At 40.3% G+C, this 26,525-nt stretch overlaps 3 protein-coding genes across 5 annotated transcripts in view; 2 read left to right on the top strand and 1 right to left on the bottom strand.

Moving 5' to 3' along the window:
- Window positions 1-26,525, bottom strand: part of cetn3 (centrin 3) — a 180,732-nt gene that overhangs the window by 42,896 nt on the left and 111,311 nt on the right. The window lies entirely within an intron of this gene.
- On the top strand, window positions 411-14,170 carry actr1b (actin related protein 1B). Its single transcript, XM_080419849.1, has 11 exons — window positions 411-605; window positions 2,741-2,805; window positions 2,931-3,006; window positions 4,563-4,688; window positions 5,582-5,706; window positions 7,879-8,095; window positions 8,374-8,466; window positions 9,140-9,314; window positions 10,059-10,120; window positions 10,844-10,884; window positions 12,299-14,170. The coding sequence occupies exons 1-11, from the start codon at window positions 558-560 to the stop codon at window positions 12,399-12,401; spliced, it is 1,131 nt and encodes a 376-aa protein (XP_080275975.1). The 5' UTR covers window positions 411-557; the 3' UTR covers window positions 12,402-14,170.
- LOC308078597 (Fc receptor-like protein 5) overlaps window positions 19,522-26,525 on the top strand; it is a 65,143-nt gene continuing 58,139 nt past the window's right edge. For all 3 annotated transcript variants that reach the window (XM_080419830.1, XM_080419831.1, XM_080419832.1), the window contains exons 1-4: window positions 19,522-19,584; window positions 20,318-20,356; window positions 22,350-22,634; window positions 24,042-24,314. In XM_080419830.1, the coding sequence (XP_080275956.1) occupies window positions 19,554-19,584; window positions 20,318-20,356; window positions 22,350-22,634; window positions 24,042-24,314 (628 nt within the window). In that variant the 5' untranslated portion in view covers window positions 19,522-19,553. The remainder of the gene's footprint in view (window positions 19,585-20,317; window positions 20,357-22,349; window positions 22,635-24,041; window positions 24,315-26,525) is intronic.

Genomic DNA, 26,525 nt, shown 5'->3' on the forward strand with positions numbered 1-26,525 from the left:
TCATATAATCATATTAGTACATTTAATACGTTTCAGAACACTGGAGACTTTTAAAAACAAGAAAAGAGAAAAAATGGTTAAATAATCTCCCAGGAAGTTGTACTGACCAATCCTACCACTTCTCTCTTTACAAACCTGTGGAAAGCAAGCCTCTGGTGTCTACTTGCTACTCGGGGCTCACATCCGGTTTAAAGCCCGCCTACTGTATCCGTCAAACTCCCACCTACATGTGCTCATGTACATTCACTTGATAAGGCCGTTTCCGCATCCGCTTCAAAACCAGATCTTCACGCTGCAGAGCAACATGGCCCCAGCAGTGGTCCAAGTCAGGTCCCAGTCATGCGGTCAAACCAAGTACGGCTATGATTGGACAGCAGCTCACGTCAGTCAAGCGTGGTCATCATCGCGACAGAAGATGAGGTTGTAGAGAAAGGACCGGCGGTGACGGGACGCTTGTGTTAGTTAGTAGTCTGTTACCCGGAGCTGCTTATTCATATGATTAAAAACATCATAAATAATAACACATAACTTATTGACAGACAGCGGTTCTGATCGTCATGGAGTCCTATGACATCTTAGCCAACCAGCCCGTTGTGATTGATAACGTAAGTTATAACTGTTATATTATGCCGATGATATCATGATGGGATCCACACCCTAAAAAACCTAACCAAGGCCAAGCGGCGGAATTAAATAGCAGATCTGCAAGCTCACAACGCGTTGCACCAGCGGCGCTTTGTGAGCTTGCAGATCTGCTATTTTTCGCTGTTCACCGCCCGCGTATCAAGTAATACAAGGGCTTATTGGGTGCTTTTAACGAGTGGTTTGTCAGAAGAATCTGATGCTGCAGCTAATATAATGACAACAACGTTAGCTTGCCGTGACAGCGACGTTTCGCCAGCATTCAGGGGCTGCTTTGCGATGAGCTAGCCGTGCTAATAACACAGCTAATGCTAGCATGTTGTGTCTATTGTGTCCATAGATTGTGTCAGTGGGGGAACATTTCACTTATGTGTTTAAAGCAAGAAATATTGACAAATGTGTCATCAAGCATGACTTGTTTTCCCCAAATATGTATTTTTTTTTAGCTGTGAACTTGTGCAAATCCTGTCTGTCTGTCTTATCTATCTATTGTGTCAGTGGGAAACATTTCACTTAATATCTCTGTGGACCTATTAGTACATAGTAATGTTTACAAATATTGACATATGTGTTACATCAAGCAAGAATAGTTTTCCCAAAATATGTATTCTTTTGAGCTGTGAACTTGTGCAAATCCTGTCTGTCTGTCTGTCTGTCTGTCTGTCTGTCTATATCTATTGTGTCAGTGGGAAACATTTCAGTAATATCTCTGTGGACCTATTAGTACATAGTAGTGTAATAGCAAAAACATATTGACATATATGTCACATTAAGTATGACTTGTGTTCCCAAAAGATGTATTTTGAGCTCTGGACTTGCTGTGTGCAAATCCTGTCTGCCTGTCTGTCTGTATCTATTGTGTATAATATGTGTTGTTGACACAGCATCTTGTGTTTTTTACACAATTATGGAGGGCAAAATAGCATTTAGCTTTAAATGTTGTACACTGAATGTTAATCATGCACCTTCACTGTTCAGGAGTGATAAGAAATGGCACAGAATGTGCCAAGTTCTTCCCAAAATGGGCCCAGTTCTCCCCAAAATAGTGCCCAGTTCTTCTCCCTCAAAATAGTGCATTGTTGTTGTTCCCGAATAATGGGCAATTTGCCCAAAGAATTGTGCCAAGTTTTCCCAAAAGCCCCCCCCCCCCTCCCCCTCCAAAATAAAAAGGGTCCAAATTCTGTCAAGTGCCCAGTTTTCCGTTACCTACTGCTCTAATACCTGAGAGACTGAGACGATTCCTATGGCTCCACCATCACACAGAATATTGCTGGTGTTGTCCTACACGGTGGGAACTGATGACTCCTTGCCTCAAGCTGAGTCTCATGACACCCCCCCCCCCCCCCCCCCACACACACACACACACACACACACACACTTTCCCTGTTCGATCAGACCAAGCATTCAATGCTTACTTACACTATGGTGCTTATTCATCATCATCCGTACTAAATTATTGTCCCCCCATATTCTGCACTCCCCATTACTACCAATGGGGGGGGGGGGTTCACCCCTACCTGTCTCTCTTAAAGGCCATAGTATGCCTGTGTTTACATTAACAAAACAATAAACATATTTTCTACCTATCATTTTCGCAGTTATCAGCCACTGGAGTAGTGTGGTGGTGTTTACCTGCAGAAACACACTGCCCTCTCGCTGTATTTTGGTGTTTTCACTGTTTGTTTTGGTAGACACAGAGGTTTTTTGGGTACCCAAAACAGTGAAAACACAGAAATACAGCGAGAGGGCAATGTGTTTCTGCAGGTAAACACCACCGCACTACTCCAGTGGCTGATGACTGCTGGTATAGAGGGAAATGATGGGTAAAACATATATATATTGTTTTGTTATGTAAACACAGGGCAAAGTTACATACTTTAACTATGCTAAGTACTATTGTTAGCTTAATTAGATTTTTTTGAATATCCAGTCAATATCTTAATTATTATCTTGTTCTTATATTGTATTTATTATTGTTACCACAGTCTTGCAGAACATGGCACACCCAACATTTTGTGCTTGTACCCGTATGTATGTATGAATGAATGAGTGACAAATATACCACCTTGAATCATGCACACTGTTTTCCTCTCTTCAGGGCTCGGGGGTTATCAAGGCTGGCTTTGCAGGCGACCAGATCCCCAAATATTGCTTCCCCAACTAGTAAGTTGTCAATAAGCCTTCATATCACCGTGGTAAACAAAGTGAACATTTTTCCTAATTATAAAAATCATTAATTTTATTTCATGTTATGTAGAATTATGTTTGACTTGTTCTCCCTGTCCCAGTGTGGGCCGTCCCAAGCATGTGCGCGTGATGGCAGGAGCCCTGGAGGGGGATCTATTTATTGGACCCAAAGCAGAGGTACCACACCCCACTGTCTCTCTTTCCAAGTTTCCAAGTCTCTGATTATTCTAATTATAAAAATGAATAATCCAAAATAGACTCCTCAGTTGACTTACATTGTACAGTGACACAGGTCTTCAAAGTCATTCTTTTAGCACACGAGTGAACGCACAGAACATTCTGCCAAAGTATAAATATACTTTGGCATTATAAAACCTGGTTCAGTCTTGGTTTTAATGTATGCACTTCAGCAACAATTTCACCATGCAACACTGACCTTGATTGTCTGGCTTGTCAGAACCAGTGCAATTCTTTTTTTATACATTAATTTCACCCTCTTAGTATGGGAAACTACATTTTAGGCATCCAACTACAGTGCTCAAAATCTACTATAAACTCAGTTTTTTCTTGACCTCTTAAAAACAGAAATACAAGTAATAGTGTACTGACATACTGTATTGATCATGTTGTTATCGTGTCATTGTTCATGTATACATAATAATATATAGGCCAGCGTGTCTGAACGGGAGTCCTGGACGGGAGTCTCCAGACGGAAAAACAGATTATGATGATATAGGCCAAGAAAGCGATATTTGCATAGTTAAGCACTATTAATACCAGGGATGAAGTTTGGGGAATTTCTAAATGTGTACAATCTGTTGGCATTTATCCACGTTCAACTGTAGCCATGACATCACATCTATGCAAATTAATGCATCGCAGTGCACTTCACAAGCTTTGAAACCACTAGTGCATCATTGAGTTGGATGTAGCACAACTGAAGTGCCACAGATGTGAAAAACTGGACAAATCTCGTTTACGCTTACGTGTGTTAAAAGAAAAGAAGAAAACTTTCACGCTAGTGGAACAATATTAATTTGCCGTATTCACCAATACAGCTGGTCAATCCTTGCAGAACAGGCTCAGCACTGTGTATCCTGGTTGGACATATAAGCCATAAGCGAGGTGGTGTTATTCAGCCTCCAGCCCTCCACACATGTACCGTTGCAGTTGATCCATGACTGTCCTCAGTTTTCATTGTATGTCCAGGACAGCTTCCTGGCCAGAGTCGTGGGAAACACACCACCACATAACTTAATTGTCCACTGATTTTGCCACACATGCACCATGGACCTGTACAGGGTCTGTGGTTGTTAAGGAAAAAAAAATATTTTAAACCAATTAAATCCTAGTTGGTTGACCGGGGCTCCATTCAGGCTCTATACTACAGATATTGCATTTCTAAGGCAGATATCGGCCGATACGATGATGACCGATTTAATCATGCATCCCTACTAGAAGCGGGGTCATCCCTATGTTCCCCGGCTTCAATGTTCCCCGGGTTCTATGTTCCCCGCTTACCTTAGGGTTAGTGTTAGGGTTAGGGTTGAAAGCGGGGAACATAGAACCTGGGGAACATGTAATCTGCAGAACTGCTATTTTCACCGAATGTTTGCTCCAGAATAGGGACACTAGGGTTCATGTGATTACGTTATGGCTATCAAAATGACTAGCATGTTACTGTGTTTCTTAACTGGTTGACCTTTCTCTGTCCTTCCCCTGTTGGTCCCTAGGAGCACCGGGGCTTGTTGTCAGTGCGGTATCCTATGGAACATGGAATTGTAAACGACTGGAACGACATGGAGAGGATCTGGCAGTATGTCTACTCTAAGGAGCAGCTGCAGACCTTCTCTGAAGAGGTTGGTCCTTATCCGTTCTATCTGCTGATATACTTAAAGGATCATAATAGTACCAGTCTAATGTTGACTTGTAGCCATTAGCAGAGATTGGCCATGGTTTCCAAAAAAAGGTTCTCGTTTGTTGAGTTGTTGTTGAGATCTACTTTCAAATGTACATCTCAGCCTGCATTGTTAAACATCATTCCCTGCCATTCATGTTGGAACGGTGTGGAGAAACATTCCACCCTACAGATTATATACTTACGGTATTTGACCACCAAGATTACACCAAATATCTTCGCTGAAAATAGCCAATCTACAAGCTCGCAACACGATGCGCTGTGAGCTTGTAGATTTGCTATTTTTGCCAAATATTTAAAAGTCACAACGCTATTCATTATCTCCACCAGACAAAAGGCAGGGGGGATAATATTCTCTGTTTGTCTGTCTGTCTGTCTGTCTGTCTGGGCTCCGGGGTTAATCTCACGAATCGCTGGACCGATCATCGCCACAGGTCTTGCGTACGTTGCCAGCAGCCCAAGGAAGCACCTCCATGCTGCTTTCCCACATATTCCTGTGTATTTATTGAAATATGTAACTTTAATTTAATTTTATCATTTTAATTTAATGATGACACCTTGCCCAAATATGGATTCATATGTCACATAATAGATCAGTGGTCCTCGAAGTGGGGTCCCAGGGGGTCGCCAGCAAAATGTGTTAATACAGTGTTGTGGATCATAACCACACACACACACACACACACACACACCCTTTCAACTTGCATCACAATATCAGGGTATTGCATTTGAAAATGTTCCCAGTATTATCATTTTGCTATTACTAATCTCCTTATGTAAATGTCTGTCTTTCTGTCTGTCTGTCTGTCTGTCTGTCTGTCTGTCTGTCTGCAGCATCCTGTGCTGCTAACCGAAGCTCCTCTCAACCCCAGTAAAAACCGGGAGAAGGCTGCAGAGGTGTTTTTCGAAACCTTCAACGTTCCTGCTCTCTTCATCTCAATGCAGGCCGTTCTTAGCCTGTAAGTTTGCTTTATGGATAAATTACTAATTATTGATATGTATATCTATAGCCTGTTGTACGGCATTTAGATTTTATTTAGTGAGGTACTAAGTACCACAGTATCGCTACTGAGTACATTGTGGCTGGGCTGGTTTTATTTGTGGATTATATTGGGGTGAATGAAGCTCTGATCATATCACTTTTTTACACATCTGTAGACCAATGCCTGTGGTTTTTACACCACCAAACTCTCAATGTACATTTGGGTTTGTAATGAGGCGTTCATGCACTGTAACCATACCTACTATAATATCCCTCTCTATGCTGTTGTGGACGGACTGTTCTTGCTGACACAGTCTGATCATGTCCTGCATTGACATTCCCATTCTCTCTCGGTCATTGAATGTGAGCTCTCAACCACAATTTCCGACCCTATTTACTGTCTTTCCCATAGATTTAAATGCAGATTCATATTCAGTTCATATTGAAACACTAGTCGAGCAGGCTTTTTGAGTGAATCTCCTGCCGTCCACGCCCCAGTAACAAACACTTCACTTAGATCTTTTTATCTTGCCATCTTTTTTTTGTTTTGCTTTTTACACCTTTTCTTCCCAATTTAGTCGTGCCAATTGATTCCTCCCCACACATTTTCTGTGTTGTCACTGCTGTTGTATGCTACTGACTCACCTGCCAGTGAGGAGCGCCCACCGGGAGGACGTAGACCCTTCGTCCTACTCCTCCCGCCCAACACTCCTTGCTAACAGGTGCCACGCCCCAGCCCGTAGGATTACATGCAGTGACAAATATCATCCTCCCCGCCCGGCTTCCCAACCCCGAACACGGGCCAATTGTGTTCGTATAGAGTAGACCCTCGACAAAGCCGGATTCACCACAACGGTGGTTTCAAACCCACAGCCTCCGCGGTGTTGGGCAGGCACTTAAACTCTGTGCCACCCGTGGGCACCTTCAATCTCTTGCCATCTTTTTTTTTAACAAAAATGTTCATCCCACGATTTTTGTAACGCCTATTTTTTCACCTTAGTGCCAATGCCTAAGCGTGTAATCCTGGGCACTACCTTCCCTCTGCCAACCTAGGGAGGCCAGGGCCGAGCTCATGCCTCTTTCAATGCATGAGAGCCGTCTGACCTTCTTATCACCTGACAGGGGAGAGTTTCCCTGGTTGGACGTAGCGCGTGGAAGGAACACGTTATTCCAACCAGTTCCCTTCCCCTCCATCAGGCGCCCCGGCTGGCCAGGGGGAGGCAGTATAGTGACCAGGATTACTGCATGTTTTTTGTGAGGGTACCTACCCTAGGAGACACGGGGAGAACATGCAAACTCCACACAGAAAGGCCCTTTCGCCAACCCCACCTAGGGTGTGGGCACTGATGACGCGGAGGAGATAACACGCCCCCAGCGTCCCCTGCGGGAATCGAACCCAGGACCTTCTAGCTGTGAGGCGACAGCGCTACCGACTGCGCCACCGTGCCCCCAATCTCTTGCCATCTTGATCCAAAATCGAGGTCAACTGAGCCTGCTCAGCATATTTACTCACACCACAGAGCATGATAGCAGTACACAGTACACCTACATAGAAGCGTCTCTATTCCTTGTTTCTCCTCTCATGTACTCTGTTTTTATCCTTTTAGTCTATTTTTATAACTAGATGATTCTTTCTAAAATTAGCAATGCCAATCCAAGCTAGGAAACGAAAGCCAAGTCTGTGGCCTGTGCTTATCGACGTGCACCATGCTGATGCTCATATAATGGGATTCAGGACTTCATGCTGGACTATCTAAGCTTCGTGATTCTGACTTGCACTATAGCGAATGCACTACATGTCATTTTTGACATGCTGCTATTTTCAGACCTTTTTTAATGCTTATTTTATAATCCTTTTTTCCACTTCTAATTCTTTCGTACTCTTTTAAACTTCAAACGTGAAGGCCGGCACACAGCTAAGTATAAGTCAGGCATTAATGCCAAAAAAAAAAATTGTAGACTAAATCAACTGTAGATTTTGTTGACTAAAATCTTAAATATTTTGACAACAAAATTGTTAAACTAGACTAAAAGTAAAACATTTCAGATAACTAAAATATGACTAAAACTAAATCAAAATTTGCTGTCAAAAATGAACACTGGTCTGTTGTATAAAGCCATCATGTGATGTCCCCCCCCCCCCATGCAGATACGCCACAGGCCGTACCACTGGTGTAGTACTGGATTCTGGTGACGGTGTGACTCACGTTGTGCCCATTTATGAGGGCTTCGCCATCCCCCACTCCATTATGCGTGTGGATATTGCCGGAAGAGACGTGTCCCGCTACCTTCGTCTGCTATTACGTAAGGAGGGCTACAATTTCAACACCTCTGCAGAGTTTGAGGTAGTCCGTCAAGTCAAAGAGGTGAGAAATGAACGGGTAGAGGTGGTATCTTTTTCATTTTATTTTCAGTCAACCTGTGATAGACTTTACATAGGCGATGTTCACAAATGCAGCCCAAATCCGATTTTTCCTTGTACTCCAGCAATTCTATTTGTGTATGTACGGTATGTGTGTCAGTGTGTGTGTGTGTATATATATATATATATATATACTGTATTTATAAAATCCTTATGTTTTCATCAGTGTGTCTTTGGTCTAGAACAACATTTCCTCACAAAGCTTTGTGTCCATCTTTGCAGAGGGCCTGTTATCTGTCCCTCAACCCTCAGAAGGATGAGACTCTAGAAACGGAGAAGGCTCAGTACATACTCCCCGATGGAAGCACATTAAATGTAAGTATCACACACTAAGATCAGCGCTAAGCCTATCCAGTGGCGGCCTTTGTTATGTTTCACCCGTTTCAATTGAAACGAGCCTCGAACCTCAGGCCCCCCCCCCAAAAAAATTTACAAAATAAATAATAATTATAAAAATAATAAATATATATATGTTTTTGTTTAATATCATGTGGAGTAAGCAGGATGTAGATCTGATTAAATCAGGGCTCAGCTCAAGTGAATCGTGTAATGACAATGGCAAAACAATATTACTTTTGTTAATTTAATGTGAGTGAGTTGTTTTAGCTGTCTGTCCATGGTGGAAGTGCAAATAGTGTAATTAATTTAGTTTGAAAATGCGTCATTATGGAAGCACTGTGAGAATCATTCATCTATGATCTATGTTTCAGTAGGGAGCTGAACTGAGAGGCATAGCATGTTCCTCTCTTTGTGTTACCAAAGATGCTTAAATTTAGGAAGATCCTAAATTAAGCATCCTAAATTAAGATCCTAAACCATTTTGCCACTGAAGGCGAAATGAGACTCTCTCGCGGACGTCCTATGTTTACTGGTAGATCTTGCGAGACTGTGTTGTTGTGACAGAGAAAGGTCCATAACAAAGTAGATTTTCCTCCTGATTTGTCTCTCTGCATGGATGAAAATTCCTAAAACCCTGTTCCCCTCATAGATCGGTCCAGCCAGGTTCCGCGCACCAGAGCTGCTGTTCAGGCCTGACCTGATAGGAGATGAGAGTCCAGGTATCCATGAAGTCCTGGCCTACGCCATCCAGAAGTCTGACATGGATCTCCGACGCACGCTCTTCTCCACCATCGTTCTCTGTGGGGGCTCCACACTCATCAAAGGTTGGTGGAACATTTGAAGACATACGCCATTCTACACCATACACTCTCATATTATTTAAAATTTCTTAGAAATCTCATAGATTGTTAATGTAACTCTTCCTCCCTATACCTCCATTAGAATACATTATTTATACCTTTTCTTTTAACTGGTTCATGATTGAAAACATTGCTTGAGTTCCACATTCATACTGTTCCATTAGCTTAACTCCACAGATTGAGATACAGAACGTTTTTTTTATGTCGTCCGAGCACCGCAGGTTTTTAAATGTAACTCCCCCTCAAATTATGGCCCCCCTCTCTATCAGAGAACATTACCTGAATATTTTTGATTATTCCTTGCTTTATACATTATTTGGGCAGTTTTATAATCTATAATAGCCATGAATATAAACAAAAAAGGAATTTAAAAATCGTATATTAGTACAGTATGACCTCGATATACAGCATTATGTATTGTCCTTATAGCTATTTTTGAAGTATAGTTATTGCATGAAGTGAATATTTATGTATTTCCCCAAACCTCCAAACAGTAATTTAGATATGGTAAAACCAGGGAGCAGTAGAGAATGTGGAGTGATCTGTAGTCTAGAATGTGCTTTGCTCAGAACTGAAATACTTCCTGACAGTTTAGTACAGTATGTATATATTTCATATGAGTTTTCCAGTTAATTCTATCATCAATTATCACCTTGAGCTAGTAAGAGAGCATCTCCTAAATGCACAATTATAAATGGTCTTTGACAGGCTTTGGGGAAAGACTGCTCACTGAAGTCAAGAAGCTCGCACCCAAAGACGTCAAGATCAAGGTAGGTGTACACCTGATTGAACCATCCCAGCTAAAACCTTTTTAAAGCTGTGATCCGTCACTTTCCTGTCCTACCCGGGACTTGAATTTGGAGTACCCCCCCACACCCCACACAAGCGTCGAAATGTCAACTGTTGAGCTATAACGGAAAGCTAGTTTGAGCAGAGGATTAATTCCGCCTTGAATTTCATGCAATACCTCATGTCAACCAGTAGGTGTCCTAGCCGACTACAGGATGTAAATGTCTCAATAGAAGAGCAGGGGGACTATTGAGTGGGTAGAAGGATGCTGAGGTTGGAACTGCCAGGCAGGAGGCCTAGAGAAAGACCAATGAGTAGATTTATGGATGTAGTGAAAGAAGACGCAAAGTTAGTTGGTGTGAGAGAAGAGGAGGCAGAGGACAGGGTGAGATAGAGGCAGATGATTTGCAGTGGAGAGTCTGGAGACCCCTGAAAGGAAAAGAAGATACTCTACCATACAGATTGGTAAAAAATAAGGTGTTTATTCACAAAATAAAAGTAATGCATTGCTGCTTTACTATGTGTGGATTTGGCTAAACTAACTAGGGTTCTCCCACCCTAGTTTTGTACCATAATCTCATCAGCAAATAAAGTTTTTGTCTGATCATGTTCATTTAGTATTAGTACTGTTCAACACTACTGTATTTACTGAATGTTGTATCAATGTGTGTGACCTCTGACCTGTGCTGTGTGTTTGTGTCCAGATCTCTGCTCCTCAGGAGAGGCTGTATTCCACTTGGATCGGGTAAGATGGCATTTCTGCCTTTCAGTTTCTAATCAATTTGAAAAAAACAACAACATTTTATTAAGGTTTCTATATAACATTTAACTTACAAGCAAACAAATACATACAATAACTACAAATTATGTTTTGATCAATAAAACATTTAATAAAATATATATACATTAAACTTCAATATGAAAAGAACATTTAACTCATTCAGTGCCATGCTTATTTATGGCAGTTTGGTTCTGAGTGCCACAGCCAAAATTGTTAAAAAAAAAGTGCTTAGGAGCCGAGATACAGCCTTTTTCAGTAAGAAGTTAAACAAGAAGTGAATGGAGCAGCAAATCTTCAAATCATCATATCTTGGGTTCTGAACTTTGTTTTTTTTTTTGTTTTTTTTCATGACGTCTTAGACGTCACGTGGCGCTCAGGGCGCACCAGGCCATGACGTCTTAGACGTCATGTGGCACTGAATGAGTTAACTTTAATTATACACTGAACAAGCAAACAAGAAAATCTAAAATGAACAGACCTTTTTAAAAACTGCCATTTTAGCAGTCAGATTCAGGCACCAAAATAAGCAATATCGTTTTTGTAATCATAACTTGAATTTATATAGCACCTGTCATGAAACCCAAGAATACTTTACTTTATCAACAAAATAAACAACTAGCTGCCAAAAGCCTGTGTGAAGCCTGTGTTACTTATTAAAAAATGTGGACATATCAGCTGCATAATAACCAATACCGATGTTGTAAATAAAATATAATAATAACCAATCTGGGAACCCATTTGATTTAAAAAAATCACACCCAGTGTGAAGTGGGCGGTTTCTTGCTAGCTAATCACAATACTGAATGGAGTCAACCGATCCACCCACAATGTGTGATTCACTTAAAAAAAAACATAAATGTGTTTTTTTAAAGTGCTTAGTCCTATTTATAGGGCTATGCACATGTGTCATGTTTCACTAGCCAATCACAGGCCTGAATAGACTGTGATTGGCCAATCACGGTGCAGGGTTAGGGGGGTACACTGGTGGCCAATCACAGCGCAGGATTGGGGGGTGCAAATATCCAAACCTCACATATAGGGGCGGTTTCACCGCCCAAAAATGGGGGCACCACCTCCTTTTTGTGTGTGTAGAAACAGGAACTTGGTTTGGCTCTCCCCCTTTCTTAGCCCCCTTCTTCCCGGGTTCTTCTGCGTTTATTCCTACTAACAACAACACTATATAGTTAGGGCAGTGGTGCTGCTAGCAGAATATGTCTTGAGAGATTAAATAATAACTGATATATGAGCCAAATTGATACATCGATCGGGTACAACAAATTATATGACAGTACGACACTATAAAATAGTAATGCATACGTTCAGGATTCATCATCACATCTATCCTCTCCTTCCATGTTTTTTTCCCCCTCATCTCTAGCGGCTCCATTCTGGCATCGTTGGACACCTTTAAAAAGATGTGGGTGTCGAAGAGAGAATACGAGGAGGACAGAGCGCGTGCCATCCACAGGAAGACCTTCTAAATGGGGGCAGGCGCCCCATGATTGTCCCCCAGAACTGCCCTCAAAATGTCCCCCATGTCATGCAGTTGGAGAAACCCCCCCCCGATCATGTACCACTTATACAGTTCCTTATGCCATCACCTGCTTCTGCTCCCCACACACACACACACACACACACACACACACACACACACACACACACACACACACACACACACACACACACACACACACACACACCCCCCCCCCCCTTTGGCCAGAGAAAGTTTTATATGTCACCCCCTCTTTCTTTATGCCTTTAACGCGTATACTGAGTCGTACTACGGTGTTCCGCGCCGAAAATAGCCGATCTACAAGCTCATGAGGAATGTTGTATTGAGATGGTTCAGCAACATCACAATTCCGCTGCATCACAACTCCTTCAGGCGTTTGGAATTAAAACCTCTCAAATGGAATTGTTTGAAGATGTTGCCAAGCCGCTAGCCGAGGATCTCATTCGTTGTAAGAATGGTCAGATTTTTACTTTTATCACAATGCCCACGTGACACGTTGTGAGCTTGTAGATCAGCTATTTTTGGGGGCGCCAGACACCACCGCACGATTAAGTAGAAATCAGACCTTTAGGCTTTTGCTTTCATCTGCAACCTCCTTTTTCTCCATAAGTCACTCCCTAATGCCCTCCCTCCCAACACACACACACACGCACACACACACGCGCCTACATACACACACGCAAGCACACACAATCCAACGCATTGATATACAGCGGGCTGCCAGGGTGTCTTGGTGGGCATGTGTAAAATACTGTGGACTGCCTGCTAGTTCTCTTAATATAGGCCATGCTATGCTCTACTCTACACCACTCAACGGTTTAATATCGCTCTCTGGCCTACAAATCCATGTATGATATCATCGAATTGAGGTGATTATTATTATTATTATTATTTTTTGCTACTGTAGAGAATACCATTCCAAACTGAAGAGATTGATTTTTCTCCCCTTTTTTTAAAACTGTCGCCGCAGTTTTAAAGTCACTGTTGATGTTTATGTTCATAGTCATTAAAAGTCATACTGTGTAACTTTTGGTTTTTGTAGTCTTTTTGGCGACACTTCTGATAGCTACGTGGTCTTAACGACGTAGCGACGTAACGACTTCTCCCCTTTCTTGAAAACTGCAAATGATGGGAGCTTGTAACGACAAAGAAATGTACCCACTTTGTTTTTACACCTGTAAACCTGTGATGTGACACTAAAGTTGAGTTTGAAGTTGGGAATAAAGCCTAGTCCGCCAGCGGATGTTAGCTTGGAAAGAAACAAAACAAACAAACCGTACTAACTTATACAAATAAATATATAAATTATTAAAACATTTGCGTTTCCAAAGCACTTCCTCCAAGTGCCTGCGTCATTTTGACACGAGTGTCGGGGACAGAAACCGGCAGACGCTCGCGTCTGAAGTAGTGTTGTTGAGAGAAGTGATCAACAACACATTTATGTGGAATGGTTATGTGGTTATTTATGTGGAATATATCGAAAACAACTTTTTACTGTTTAATTGAAAAGAAGTTACATGGTATGACTTTATTATTTTCTTTTTTCAGTTGATTGGTTAGCTTGTATTGGACAAAGGTCATGAGTGCTAGAGGAATATGTATCGCTAGTTTTGGTGGTTAAAAGGTAAAGATAACCACTGTGTTGTTATATATGTGGCCTAAACGTAACAACTGCCATCTTGGCTCAAAGTTGCTCTACAAAAAAGCTAATTAAATCAGCAAATTGATTCAAATCCAGCTCCCTCTCTCCTGTTGTTTATTACGTCGGACAACATGTGGTAACAACATGGTCTCAACTAGGGTTGGGCTCATTTAGGATTTTAACGATTCCGGTTCCTTAACGATTCCCTCTCTACGGTCTGATTCTTTAACGGTTCCCTTTAACGATTCCTATATTTAAAAAAAATAATCTACATTTTGGCCTCCATTATAATTTTTTTTATAAATACAAATTCAATCATACATACAGTATTGCATACATGTTATTGTAGTGGTTCTCAAAGTGAAGTCCAGGGACCCTCTGGGTTACTTGAGGGGGTTCCAAATAGACCCTTACAGGTGTGTAACTCTGAGAGTGAACACTCAGAGTTATGGTGGTCCTTGAAATTAAAACGTTTGGTTCCGGAAACGATTCCAAATGTGATGGAGCCGATTCCGTGTCCTCAATATTGGATCGGGTTCCGGATCCCAGCCCTAGTCTGAACATCCAGTTTTTATACTGAAGTAGCAGGTGTACAGTACAGTATGTCCATTTTGTTAACTGTGTTTGCTCTCTGGCAGGGTGTATGTAGGATAGTACTTGATACTAGCATGGGATATATTGTTATACCCTCGGAGCTCCACACGGGGGCGCCATATTTATGCTGAAGTACATGCTTAACCGTTTGCAGATCTTAACACACCTTCAATGTAGTGTCCCTGTTTTTGACATGGCATTATGGGTGAAAATAAGAAAATAAAGAAATGTCTACTATTTCAATGAGGGAATAAAAGTAGATTTTCATCTAAATATATATTTAAAATGTATTTAAGTGATTGATCACTTAATTTGATAATTTAACACATTTTCAAAAATAATGAATAGCTGATCTACATGCTCGGAGCATGACGTGACACATTTTGAAATGTTTTGAAAATGTTGGAACATTGTTTTTAATTTATTTTCACCTGTGATGATATCATGACCAAAATAGGGACGCCAGCTTGAAAGTGCTTAAGTGCAACCTTGATCTGACATGACATGTAGTTGTTCATTGTACTCTACTACTTGTCTATTAAAAGTTGTTTACTTTACTCAGTTGCATGTCATGTAGTTTTTGACCGTCGGCCATAGGTACAGTACATGTTTCATTTTTGGTGTGGTGTGTGCGCTCTGCTTTAGGCCCCATTTACACTTAGTCGTACAACACTGTCAATGCCACATGCCAAAACTAGCAGATCTACTGTGCAAGTTATGTGACAACGTCATACTGTACATAGAAGTGCAATTTTGGCTTTATTTTAGGTTTTGTCACTAACTAATACAAGTACAAGCAGCAAAATGTTGTTGGGACCTACCAATCGGTAGGCAGGTTTGATCATTTCAAGCAAGATTTCTTATTTTATTTCTTTATAAATGCGAGAACTTCTATTATAGCATGCTAACTTTCCAGGAATAGAAAGGCTGCAGTTTCTAGCCATTTTCTTCGATTCCCCATCGATGATGTCACTGGTAGGCAGGGTTCTGAACTGTCACAGCCCTCCCCTGAGACACACAGTGAGTAGACAGAAATGGTACCATATTATAATGAGCATTAGTGAGGACCATTTATATGAAGATAGGTTGAAAATGGTTGAAGTGGTCCTTTAATACGTACTGTACAGTGGAATAATCCATCTGTAGAGAGAAGCAAAAAGTGATGAGACGCAACACTGTGGTTGTACAGAGACGCTTGTCTTCCTGTTATGCAATGATGTGAAACTTCACACCACTTTGTGGTCATTATTCATTATACCTTATTTCCCCACTCTGATGTATCTTGTAACAGGAAGAGTGGGCAGTCAACTCGATGTAAATCAAACATCGAGTTGCATGTGCCAAAAAAATGAAATATTTGGAAAATGATTCTAAGTAATGTAAAGTATACATGATAAGAGCATGCTTGAACGTTCGACAATTAAGGTCTCATATTTCTTCACATTACTTGTAAATGTAAAATTTACATCCTAGTGCCCACTCTTCTTGTACGGTAATAGGCTACTGTATGTATAGTATAGTTTCAATATACAGATTATTGTATATTATTTCGATATTCTATGATTAGACTGATGATAGGTTCTTGGTTAACTTATGCATTAGTTTATTAGCAGATTACTATTTCTATGCATTTGATGTATTACCTTGTGCTTACTGTAAATCGCTGTAAATCACTCTGGATCTACTAAATGCCTAAATTGTAAGTTGTAATTGTAATTGTAAATTGTGTCTCTTCAGAGCTGAGTTAAAAGAGTCCAGTGTTGGTGCCTGGCAAATCTCCATTCCAGTTGATTGTCCGCTTATTGGTGTTTAGTTTTAGTTTTTTAGTTTAGTTGAGTTTATTTCTGTCTTTTTTTAGACAAACAAGTATTGTAGGCCTACAGTACATACCAGTAAAGCACCTTAAAATGGTCCGAAGAGGTGAAGGCTGAAGCCAAAGCTTATTTTGACTACCCCATTTAAATACAAAACAAATATCAAAACAGAACAATGTTCTGTTTTGTTTAGTTTCGTTTGATTTAACAAAACCGAAAAATAATTGATACATTTGTTTACTAATCCAAGAAAGAAAAGAGCATTTTTTTTTAAAAAGCACCAAAAAGGAAATTACAATGTCAAAATGTTTTTGCACATGCAAACTCAAAATAAATGTAGTGTCAGACATGTGGTTTTGACATGCAGGCTGTTTGTTTCCTTTTGTGGCCAGTGAGAATCTGCCAGCCTAGTCCTCACTGTTTAATAATGTAGCTTATTATATGTGTTTTCACTCATAATGCTGTTCAATGCATTTTAAAACAACTTAAACATTATAGAATGAGTCAACAGATGAATTTACTCTCAGTAAACAAACCAACTCACAGTCTGTGTATACAGGGTATCTGCACATTTCTAAAGTGACAATTTAAGGACTTAAAACCCGTTTAATACCTCTAAAAAGAAAAATATATAATAATTACTATTATCAAAAGTAATCAACAAACTATAAAAAAATGGTTGGCCAGAGAAAAGAAGAAAGCATCAAATGGGGAATCACGTAGCAATATAAAAGTATTGCCACAAGAAAACTATACCAAACTACAGTGTGATGGAAAGGAAAACGTACTTAAAGTACCAAAAGTACTCATTATGCAGAATGTCCCATTTCAGAAGTTTTCAAATGTATAAAATAAATAAAAATATTTTGAAAATAGCAGATCTACAAGCTCCAAATGGGTCGCATCGCGACACATTGTGAGCTTGTATCAGCTATTTTCAAATAACCTAAATGTATGTATAGGGCTGAAGTGGGTATTGTATGTTTTGTAATAATAATCAAAATCTACAAAGTAACTAGTATCTAAGTTGTCCAAAAAAAAATAATTAAAGTACAATATTTGCCTCTGAGATGTAGAGGAGTCAGTAGATGTGAAAGTACTGATAATTGGAAGTACTTCAGTAAAGTAAAAATACCTAAAAATTGCACTCAAGTACAGTACTTGAGTATGTACTAGTTACTTTACATCACTGTCTGTGTCTGTCAGCAACATAACTCAAGGTCGAACGAATGTGTGGATTTTCATGAAACTTGACAAGAACACGAGAAATATGAGGTTTGTTCCATTGGATTAAATCAAGTGATGTAAATACTTTACTGTCCGTGACAACACACTGTGCTGTCAAATGATGTCATAAAATACAAATTATGTCTGTCTGTGAACAAAATAACTGATGAAGGATCAGGGTGCTCCAAAGAGAGCATTAACATTTTGGTCTCAACGATCAAAGTGACACTCAATGTCAAGATCCAAATCAAGAACGGATGGGTTGATTTTCATGAAACTTTGTGGAAATGATCAGTAGGATGCCCTGAGGCTGCGTCCCAAATCATCCACTCATTCACTGCTCCCTAATAATAAACCAAGTCTTCCATGTCAAGTTTTTGCCTTTCTTCCCTTATGTTTGGGTCATACTTTGAAAAACCCTGACAACCTGGGTCATAGTTAATTAAACGTGCTAGAAAAGCATCTGCATTTTGTCTTTCAGCTCAATGCATGATGGTATAGTATATACTATATGGGTTTGCGATAGTGACCATCGGTTTAGTCTGGCGTAGGCGTTGCCAGATCAGAGATCTCTGCTACTGCTACTTCTGGGGAAATATAAATTCATTGAATGGTCTTGTTGGATGTCGGAGAAACCCAGCGCTACATCGTGGGATGAGTCCACCATATAGGTTATAATAACAGACACTACAAAAAAGTGAATGTTGTGCACTGAGTGGGGAGAACAAGTATTTGATACACTGCCAATTTTGCAGGGTTTCCCACTTACAAAGAATATAGTGGTCTGTAATGTTTAGGTACACTTCAACTGTGAGAGACAGAATCCTGAAAAGAAATCCAGAAAATCACATTGTATGATTGTTAAGTAATTAATTTGCATTTTATTGCATGAAATAAGTATTTGATCGCCTACCAACCAGTAAGAATTCCGGTTCTCACAGACCTGTTCGTTTTTTTTTACCTGTTTTATTATTAACTGCACCTATTTGAACTACCTGTATAAAAGACACCTCTCCACACACTCCAACCTCGACTCCACAATGGGCAAGACCAAAGAGCAAAGGACATCAGGTACAAAATTGTAGACGTGCACAAGGCTGGGATGGGCTACAGGACAATAGGCAAGCAGCTTGGTGAGAAGGCAACAACTGTTGGCACAATTATTAGAAAATGGAAGAAGTTTAAGATGACGGTCAATCTCCTTCGGTCTGGGGCTCCATGCAAGATCTCACCTTGTGCATCAATGATCATGAGAAAGGTGAGGGATCAGCCCAGAACTACACGGCAGCTGTCTATCACAGTTGAAGTGTACCTATGATAAAAATTACAGACCACTACATTCTTTGTAAGTGGGCAAACCTGCAAAATCAGCAGTGTATCAAATACTTGTTCTCCCCACTTGTATTTAGTGAGCAATGAGTGATTTCAGATACAACCACATGGTGAACTATTGGTTTAAAACATTTCAAGGTCAAAAGTACATAATGCAGGAATGGAGAGACATAGAACAAGACTTATGTGTGCTATCTTTTTAATATGTGAATGCGTGTAGTGACACTGAGTCTCCTCATGAAAGATTAATGCAATATATTTATTTCTGCTTCTAAACCACCACGACAAGACCACAAGACGACAAATCTATTTAGACCTGCAACGAAGGAACTCACATCTTCAACTAAACCTCAAGAGGAAGGAAGATCAGATCTGAATGCACTAAAATATGCTTAGATCATGGCATGAAATCCCCCGCCCTAGTTATCTGTTTCACACAGCAGTAAGTTCTATTACTTCAGTGTGAATAGGTAGTGGAAAGGTATTTCAGAGGTGTTCATCACACGAGAGGATGGGCCATATGTGGCCCTGCGCGCTCTTCTGTGAGTAGATCACTATTATTACTAGTAGGTCTTTTCAACTCCTCTGTGAGTATATCACAGTATATCACTATTATTACTAGTAGGTCTATTCAACTCCTCTGTGAGTATATCACTATTATTACTAGTAGGTCTATTCAACTACTCTGTGAATATATTACAGTATATCACTATTATTACTTACTATAGGTCTATTCAACAACAAGAAAGAAACAACATTCTGTTAAAGTTAAGATGCTGAGTTTGGATACAGTAAAAACATGAAGCTTGCTTGCTTGATTTTGTTTTTTGTTACACATTAACAAATGATGGGTATACTCTGTAGCTACCAACAACCTGCAAATATATTTTTTGGATTTAAGAAAATTGATTGATTTATGTTTTTATTGACAGAAAATGTGTGTGTGTGTGTGTGTGTGTGTGTGTGTGTGTGTGTGTGTGTGTGTGTGTGTGTGTGTGTGTGTGTGTGTGTGTGCGTGTGTGTGCGTGTGCGTGTGCGTGTGTGTGTGTGTGTGTGTGTGTGTGTGCGTAAACTGAGTGCTAGATAGTTTTTACATGCAATCTTCCACAACATTCAAAGTGAAATTTATGTTAATGTCCTCACATTCGAAGCTTGTCATTGTCATCATACTTATGTAACGTTTTCAACAATTTCTTCAAACCGCACACACTCCTGAATAATACAAATGCATATATTTATGCTTAGCTTGATATTGTCTCATTAAATATCTTTCAGTGCTGATGAGTAACTTCGTCTCCTACGGACACAGTCAAGGTGAAGATTGATTTTCTATCTATTCTCTTTATTCACTTGTCATGCACTTCATCCTCTCAATTACTACATTTATTTCTGTCAGTTTTGTATTAAGCTCTTTGTGACAATCTGTTACATTATTAATATACATACACATAAAAGAATAGAAAGCATTTCCAATACACGTTTCATTTTCCCCACACATGAATTGCAAGGGTATGTTGTAAATAAGGCTGGTGAGAGTTCTTACATTAAAAAATGACCTAAATGGGTTTTTACTGATGATAAAACATGATTTATTTGCTATTGATGTGACCTATGATCTCTCAGGACATTTTTTCAGGACACACTAAATGCATTTGATATAATTTCTCAAGATAAAATATGTTGAAAATCACATCACTGAATTGTTTTATTTTCTAGCAATGTGACCTTTGACCTCTCAGGACATTTCCTCAGTAGTTCAAGGTTCAACTTTATTGTCAGCAATACCAATCACAAAGTATAAGGCACGTGAAATTGACTGTGCACTAAAAACCAACACAACATCTACAGTCTCAAGAGTTAAAGTGATATTTCACTTTCAAAAAAACTTTGGGTCATTTTATCATCTACTCAGGCTTTTGTCAGCCCCCCAGACAGTTTTTAAGTTGCTTGATTCAGTATTTAGATATTTGATATACATTTTATCAGACACGCCCCCTTCCTATACAAACCCATTATAACTTCAAACTAAATTTTTAACATGTTAGATTCATCAAAAACACCCGTCCTTGGTTCTGGTGACTCACCCTGCCCTCCTAATACTATATTACCTAATAATAATATTTTTGATTACTTTTTGCATTTATTTTATTTAATTTTTTTATTGTATTTAATTTTTTTCATTTTCCCCAAAAAATATAAAAAATCAGACAAATACTGAATCAAGCAACTTAAAAACTGTCTGGGGGGCTGACAAAAGCCTGAGTAGACGATAAAATGACCAAAAGTTTTTTTGAAAGTGAAATATCCCTTTAACTCTTGAGACTCAGTGTTCAAAAACCTCAATGTGATCCAGTTAAAAACTAAGTTAAACAATAAAAAAAAATCTATATTAAAACTAAACTACGTGCAACGGTCAATATAGCAGCATACATGGCTTAAGTGTAAAAAGCATTGTCATACTGTAGGTCCGTTTAGCCACAGGCAACTGGCCATAATAGTCCAGGCAGGGTATTCACTGCTTCTTCATTAGCCTGATGGCAGCCAAAAAGAATGTAGACTACTCCATAGTCTTTTAGTAGGTTTTCCCTCAATAGATTGTTGATTGTTATCAGGCAGTAATTATTGATCAATAATTATCATTAGCTGTGATTGAATAGTTGGTTGTTATCAGGCAATCATTATTTATCAATCCTTTTTACTACTAGTTATCATCATTATCATCATCATTATCATTATCATTATCATTATCATTATCATTATCATCATTAATTATTTTCATCACTGCGAGTATTTCACATAGCCAAACTTGTCTTCATTTGCTGTATGTTATCCATGTGATAGTGGGCAGATGTGTCTGGTTTCCAGGCTAGTAGTGAGCCCATAGTGCATAGTGCATACAGTAGTTCTATGAAACATTGCCATTATCAGTGACTTTGATTTATAGGCCTTCCTTTAATGACTTTTAGTGTGTCTAATGTCCTTTTGTGTGCGTGTGTGTGTGTGTGTGTGTGTGTGTGTGTGTGTGTGTGTGTGTGTGTGTGTGTGTGTGTGTGTGTGTGTGTGTGTGTGTGTGTGTGTGTGTGTGTGCGTGCGTGCGTGCGTGCGTGCGTGCGTGCGTGCGTGCGTGCGTGTGTGTGTGTGTGCGTGCGTGCGTGCACACTCCTTTAGAGTGTTATTAACCCCTAACTTTTTATTTATTGGTGTGATACATCACTGTGAGATGTTTTAGCAGTTGGCAGAACTACTGAGGTTCCCGGTTCAACAGATATAACACAGTTCTATTTTGTTTCTCTGTCATAAATAACAGATAAACCAACGGCTACGCTGACTTCAGACCAAACAAATGTACTGACGTCAAACGGTGTGAGTGTGACCCTCACCTGTACTGTGAAAGCCAGTACAGCTTCATCATGGAAGATCTACTGGTACAGAGACAACACAAACTCTGAGCCAGTGATGGTGACAGACGAGTCATACTACAGATTCTGGCCCTCCAGTGTCTCAGAGAGTGGAAGCTACTGGTGTCGGGGAGGGAGAGGAGACCCGCCATACTACACACAATACAGCAACTCACGTTCTATCACTGTCTCTGGTGAGTTATTTTACAGTATTTCATAACCTGTGAGTCAGGACCCCCAGGGGGTCCCCAACATGATTTTTTGGAGGGCCCCCAGATGACAGTGAAGTGACAATTTAAGGACTTTTAAGACCTTTTTTAATACCTAAAACTTGGAGGGGTGGTTTATGATTTAGTCCAAAATTATTTAAAAAAGAATTACACCATTCGGCCTCATGGTGGCGCTATAACAGCCCACTTTACGTTTTGGCCTATAACTCTTGAACCGTAGGTCGTAAAATAAAAATCTTTTTTTCCCTAGATTCCTTGGGTCATGACGCATTTGTGTCAAGATAGATTTTCCGCCATTTTGAATTTTCTTCAAAACACACTTTTAGCTCCTCCTCCCACATATTCTGTCCAAATTTCCTATGTCAAAAATCGGTACACATGATCTCTGGGCCCATGCGATAAATATATCCAAACGGCATTTTGATAGTCCTTACCGTTCGTCCGTAAATGGCTTCCAAAGTTAGTGGGAGGGGCCCGTTTTACCAAAAATGCCAGAAATCACGAAGTATTTTTGTCTCGGAAACCGTAAGGGCTAGAGTTAAAAAACTTGGAGGGAAGGTTCAGTTTATTGCCAAATTATTGAAAAACATAATTACACCAGTCGGCCACATGGTGGCGCTATAACAGCCCACTTTACCTTTTTACTTTTGAACCGTAGGTCGTAGAATCAAAAAATCTTTACCCCTGGATTCATTGGGTCATGACGCAACTCCCCATATAGGCCACGCCCATTTGCGTCAGAATATATTTTCTGCCATTTTGAATTTTCTTCAAAACACACTTTTAGCTCCTCCTCCCACATATTTTGTCTAAATTTCACAAAAATCGGTAAACATGATCTCTGGAGACATGCGATAAACATATGCGAACAGCGTTTCGATAGTCCTTACCGTTCGTCCGTAATTGGCTTCCAAAGTTAGTGGGAGGGGCCCGTTTTACCAAAAATGCCAGAAATCACGAACAAAACGTCCAATTGATCCCAATGACAATAATATTGGCCCGTTACATTTGTGGGAGGGGCCTATTACTTTAGTGGCAGGGGCCTATTTCCTAAAATCAAAACGGCACGTATCACGAAGGCAGGATCCGATCGGCACCCGATTCGAATGGCACGTCGCGTGGCCTCCAACGGTATTCCTCCAGGCGTATTCCTCGAGTCCCGGCGGCCGCGACCCGCAACCGGCGTCGGCGCAACCACACTTTGCAATTTCCCAGAATTGCGACACGTCTAGTTATATTGTATTTCCCAAAAGGATCAATAAAATATTACTTAACTCTGTGTGTGTGTGTGTGTGTGTGTGTGTGTGTGTGTGTGTGTGTGTGTGTGTGTGTGTGTGTGTGTGTGTGTGTGTGTGTGTGTGTGTTCTACAGAACCTGTGCCTGTTCTCAGCATACACCCATGGCCTGACCCTTTCTTTGGAGAGACTCTTGTTCTGAAGTGTACGATACAGGAAGGACGTGACTCTGTCTGGGAGTATGAATGGTGGAAGTACAATAACAAAATCAAGATTTACAGCAAAGAACATGAATATGTAATGCAGCCTTCTGAGAACTACTGCAGTGGTGAATACAAGTGTAGAGGTCGACGCAAGCATGACCAACAACAGTCCGAATTCAGCAATACCATCATTATTTATTTTAAAGGTATGGCTCTTCTTCTTTAAGGAAATGTCTTCACACAATCCATTCAAAGAGTCTAAAAGGCCTATTAACAGCCCCTAGCCTAGATTCTGTGCTAGAGGAAAAGATGTGGATCTCAATGTCAGTAGCGGACATCCTCTGGGGAGCATGAAGGTGCACATTACATTCCATGGCAATCCAGACAGATCATGTTTGAGATATTTTATATGGAAGTCAAATGTGTGCAACTGCACAATCCACAGAGTTACCGAGCCATCCTTAGAGCCATGCCCCTAATAGGGCTAAACATCCTTACATTTGTTACAGATGGTTAACTTAAGGTATGGGTTTGGAGTGTTTTCATTAAATTTACTAGACTAGAGGATTGCGCTCCTTGGGGCGCAGATCCCCACCAGACCGGGTTGCCTACCCAGGGCTGGCTGTGTCAGCCATCTGGTGCAGCTATCTAGCATGTGTGGTGGCCCGTATGGGTCTAAGTGCAATGGCTTTTAGCTGTGTGTTTAGAGGCCCTTAAATGTGGGATTTAGATTTGGTTGCATTTTGTGTAATATGGGCCCCGCTCCCGCAAACCTTGAAAGGCAATCGTAGCCAATCAGAATGGAATCAGAAAACTCTGACAAATACATCTTGATCACGTGACTACAGAGATAATGTGTACAGATTTGTGTGAGGAGTAGGAATAATTGCAAAAAGTGTGTTTTGAAGAAAACGCAAAATGGGTAAAAATCTTGTCAGGCAGAAATCGGTTGGGCCTACAGTATATGGGGAGTTGCGTCGGTTCAAGAGTTATAGGGCAAACCATGAGACTGATTTGAAAAAAATGGGGGTGCTGGTTCTTGACCTGGTGGGAGTGTGCGTGCAACGTTTCACGACACTCCATTCATGATTTGTGGCATTTTGTGCAAAACGGGCCATTCATGCAAACTTTGGAAGCCAGTCGTATAGCCAATTGGAATGGAATCTCAAAAAGCAGACAGATACATCTTGTGCAGTAAGCATGCAAAGTTTCACACCGATCGGTCCAGCAGTGCCAGAGATTAGCTGCTCACGGACACACTGACTGACTGACTGACTGACTGACTGACTGACTGACTGACCGACCGATGGCGGACAGGGCAAAAACATACAGTACAGTAATCCCCGCCCCAACTGTTTTGGCCTGGCGGGGATAATACATGGTAAATCTATTTTACTAAATTGTACTCATTACAGTCAGATGCTCTATTTCCATGTATTCATGCTTGGGGCGTTTTAGGGGGGGGGTAAGTGCGACTGAGTTACTAGGGCCCCAGGTAGGGAGGGGCCTAACCAAAAATTTAAGGGACATTCTGCATAATGAGTACTTTTACTGTTGGTACTTTAAGTATATTTTAATGCCAATACTTTTGTACTTTTACTCAAGTAAATTTTGATTACCGGACTTTTACTTGTAAGGGCGCGCTCCCACCGCACTTTTATTTTACCTCTTGGGAAGAATCTGCCAATGCTTAGTCAATGCAAATGCGTGGATTCCTGGTCTTGCAGATTTTTTCCAAGCAGTAGGCCTATTGATACTTTTACTTAAGTAAAACATGTGAGTACTTTTTCCACCACTGGTGAGCAGTGAGCACAACTAAAACCAGATGTGTACTTGGTCGTACAACAGCGTTGCACGCCGAAAATAGCCGATCTAAGCTCACAACATGGCGCGGACCGACGCATTGTGAGGTTGTAGATCTGCATGACGTAAGGGCATATGTAACATAAGAGAAGATTATCATCAGACATCTGTATAAGTAAGGTAACGGGAAGATTGGGCACTAAGGAAGAGTGGGCACCTCAATGTAAAATTGGCTATCTGGTCCAAAATGTTAAAACGGAAAACGGTCTTAAAGGGATATTTCACTTTCAAACCTGTTTGGGACCATTTTAACGTCTACTCAGGCTTTTGTGAACACCCCAAACAGTTTTTAAGTTGCTTGATTCAGTATTTAGATATTTGATATTCATTTTATCAGACACACTCCCTTCCTATATACAAACCCATTGTAACTTCAAACTCGGTTCTGGTGACTTTCCATTAAAAAAAAAAAAAAAAATGGGAAAAATGGAAGAACAAAATCCCCAAAACTTTGACGTTACAATGGGTTTGTATAGGAAGGAAGCGTGTCTGATAAAATGAATATCAAATATCTAAATACTGAATCAAGCAACTAAAAAACTGTCTGGGGTGTT

This window comes from Gymnoscopelus braueri (genome assembly GCF_963280865.1).
Source record: "Gymnoscopelus braueri genome assembly, chromosome: 22".
In the NCBI taxonomy this organism is placed as follows: domain Eukaryota; kingdom Metazoa; phylum Chordata; class Actinopteri; order Myctophiformes; family Myctophidae; genus Gymnoscopelus; species Gymnoscopelus braueri.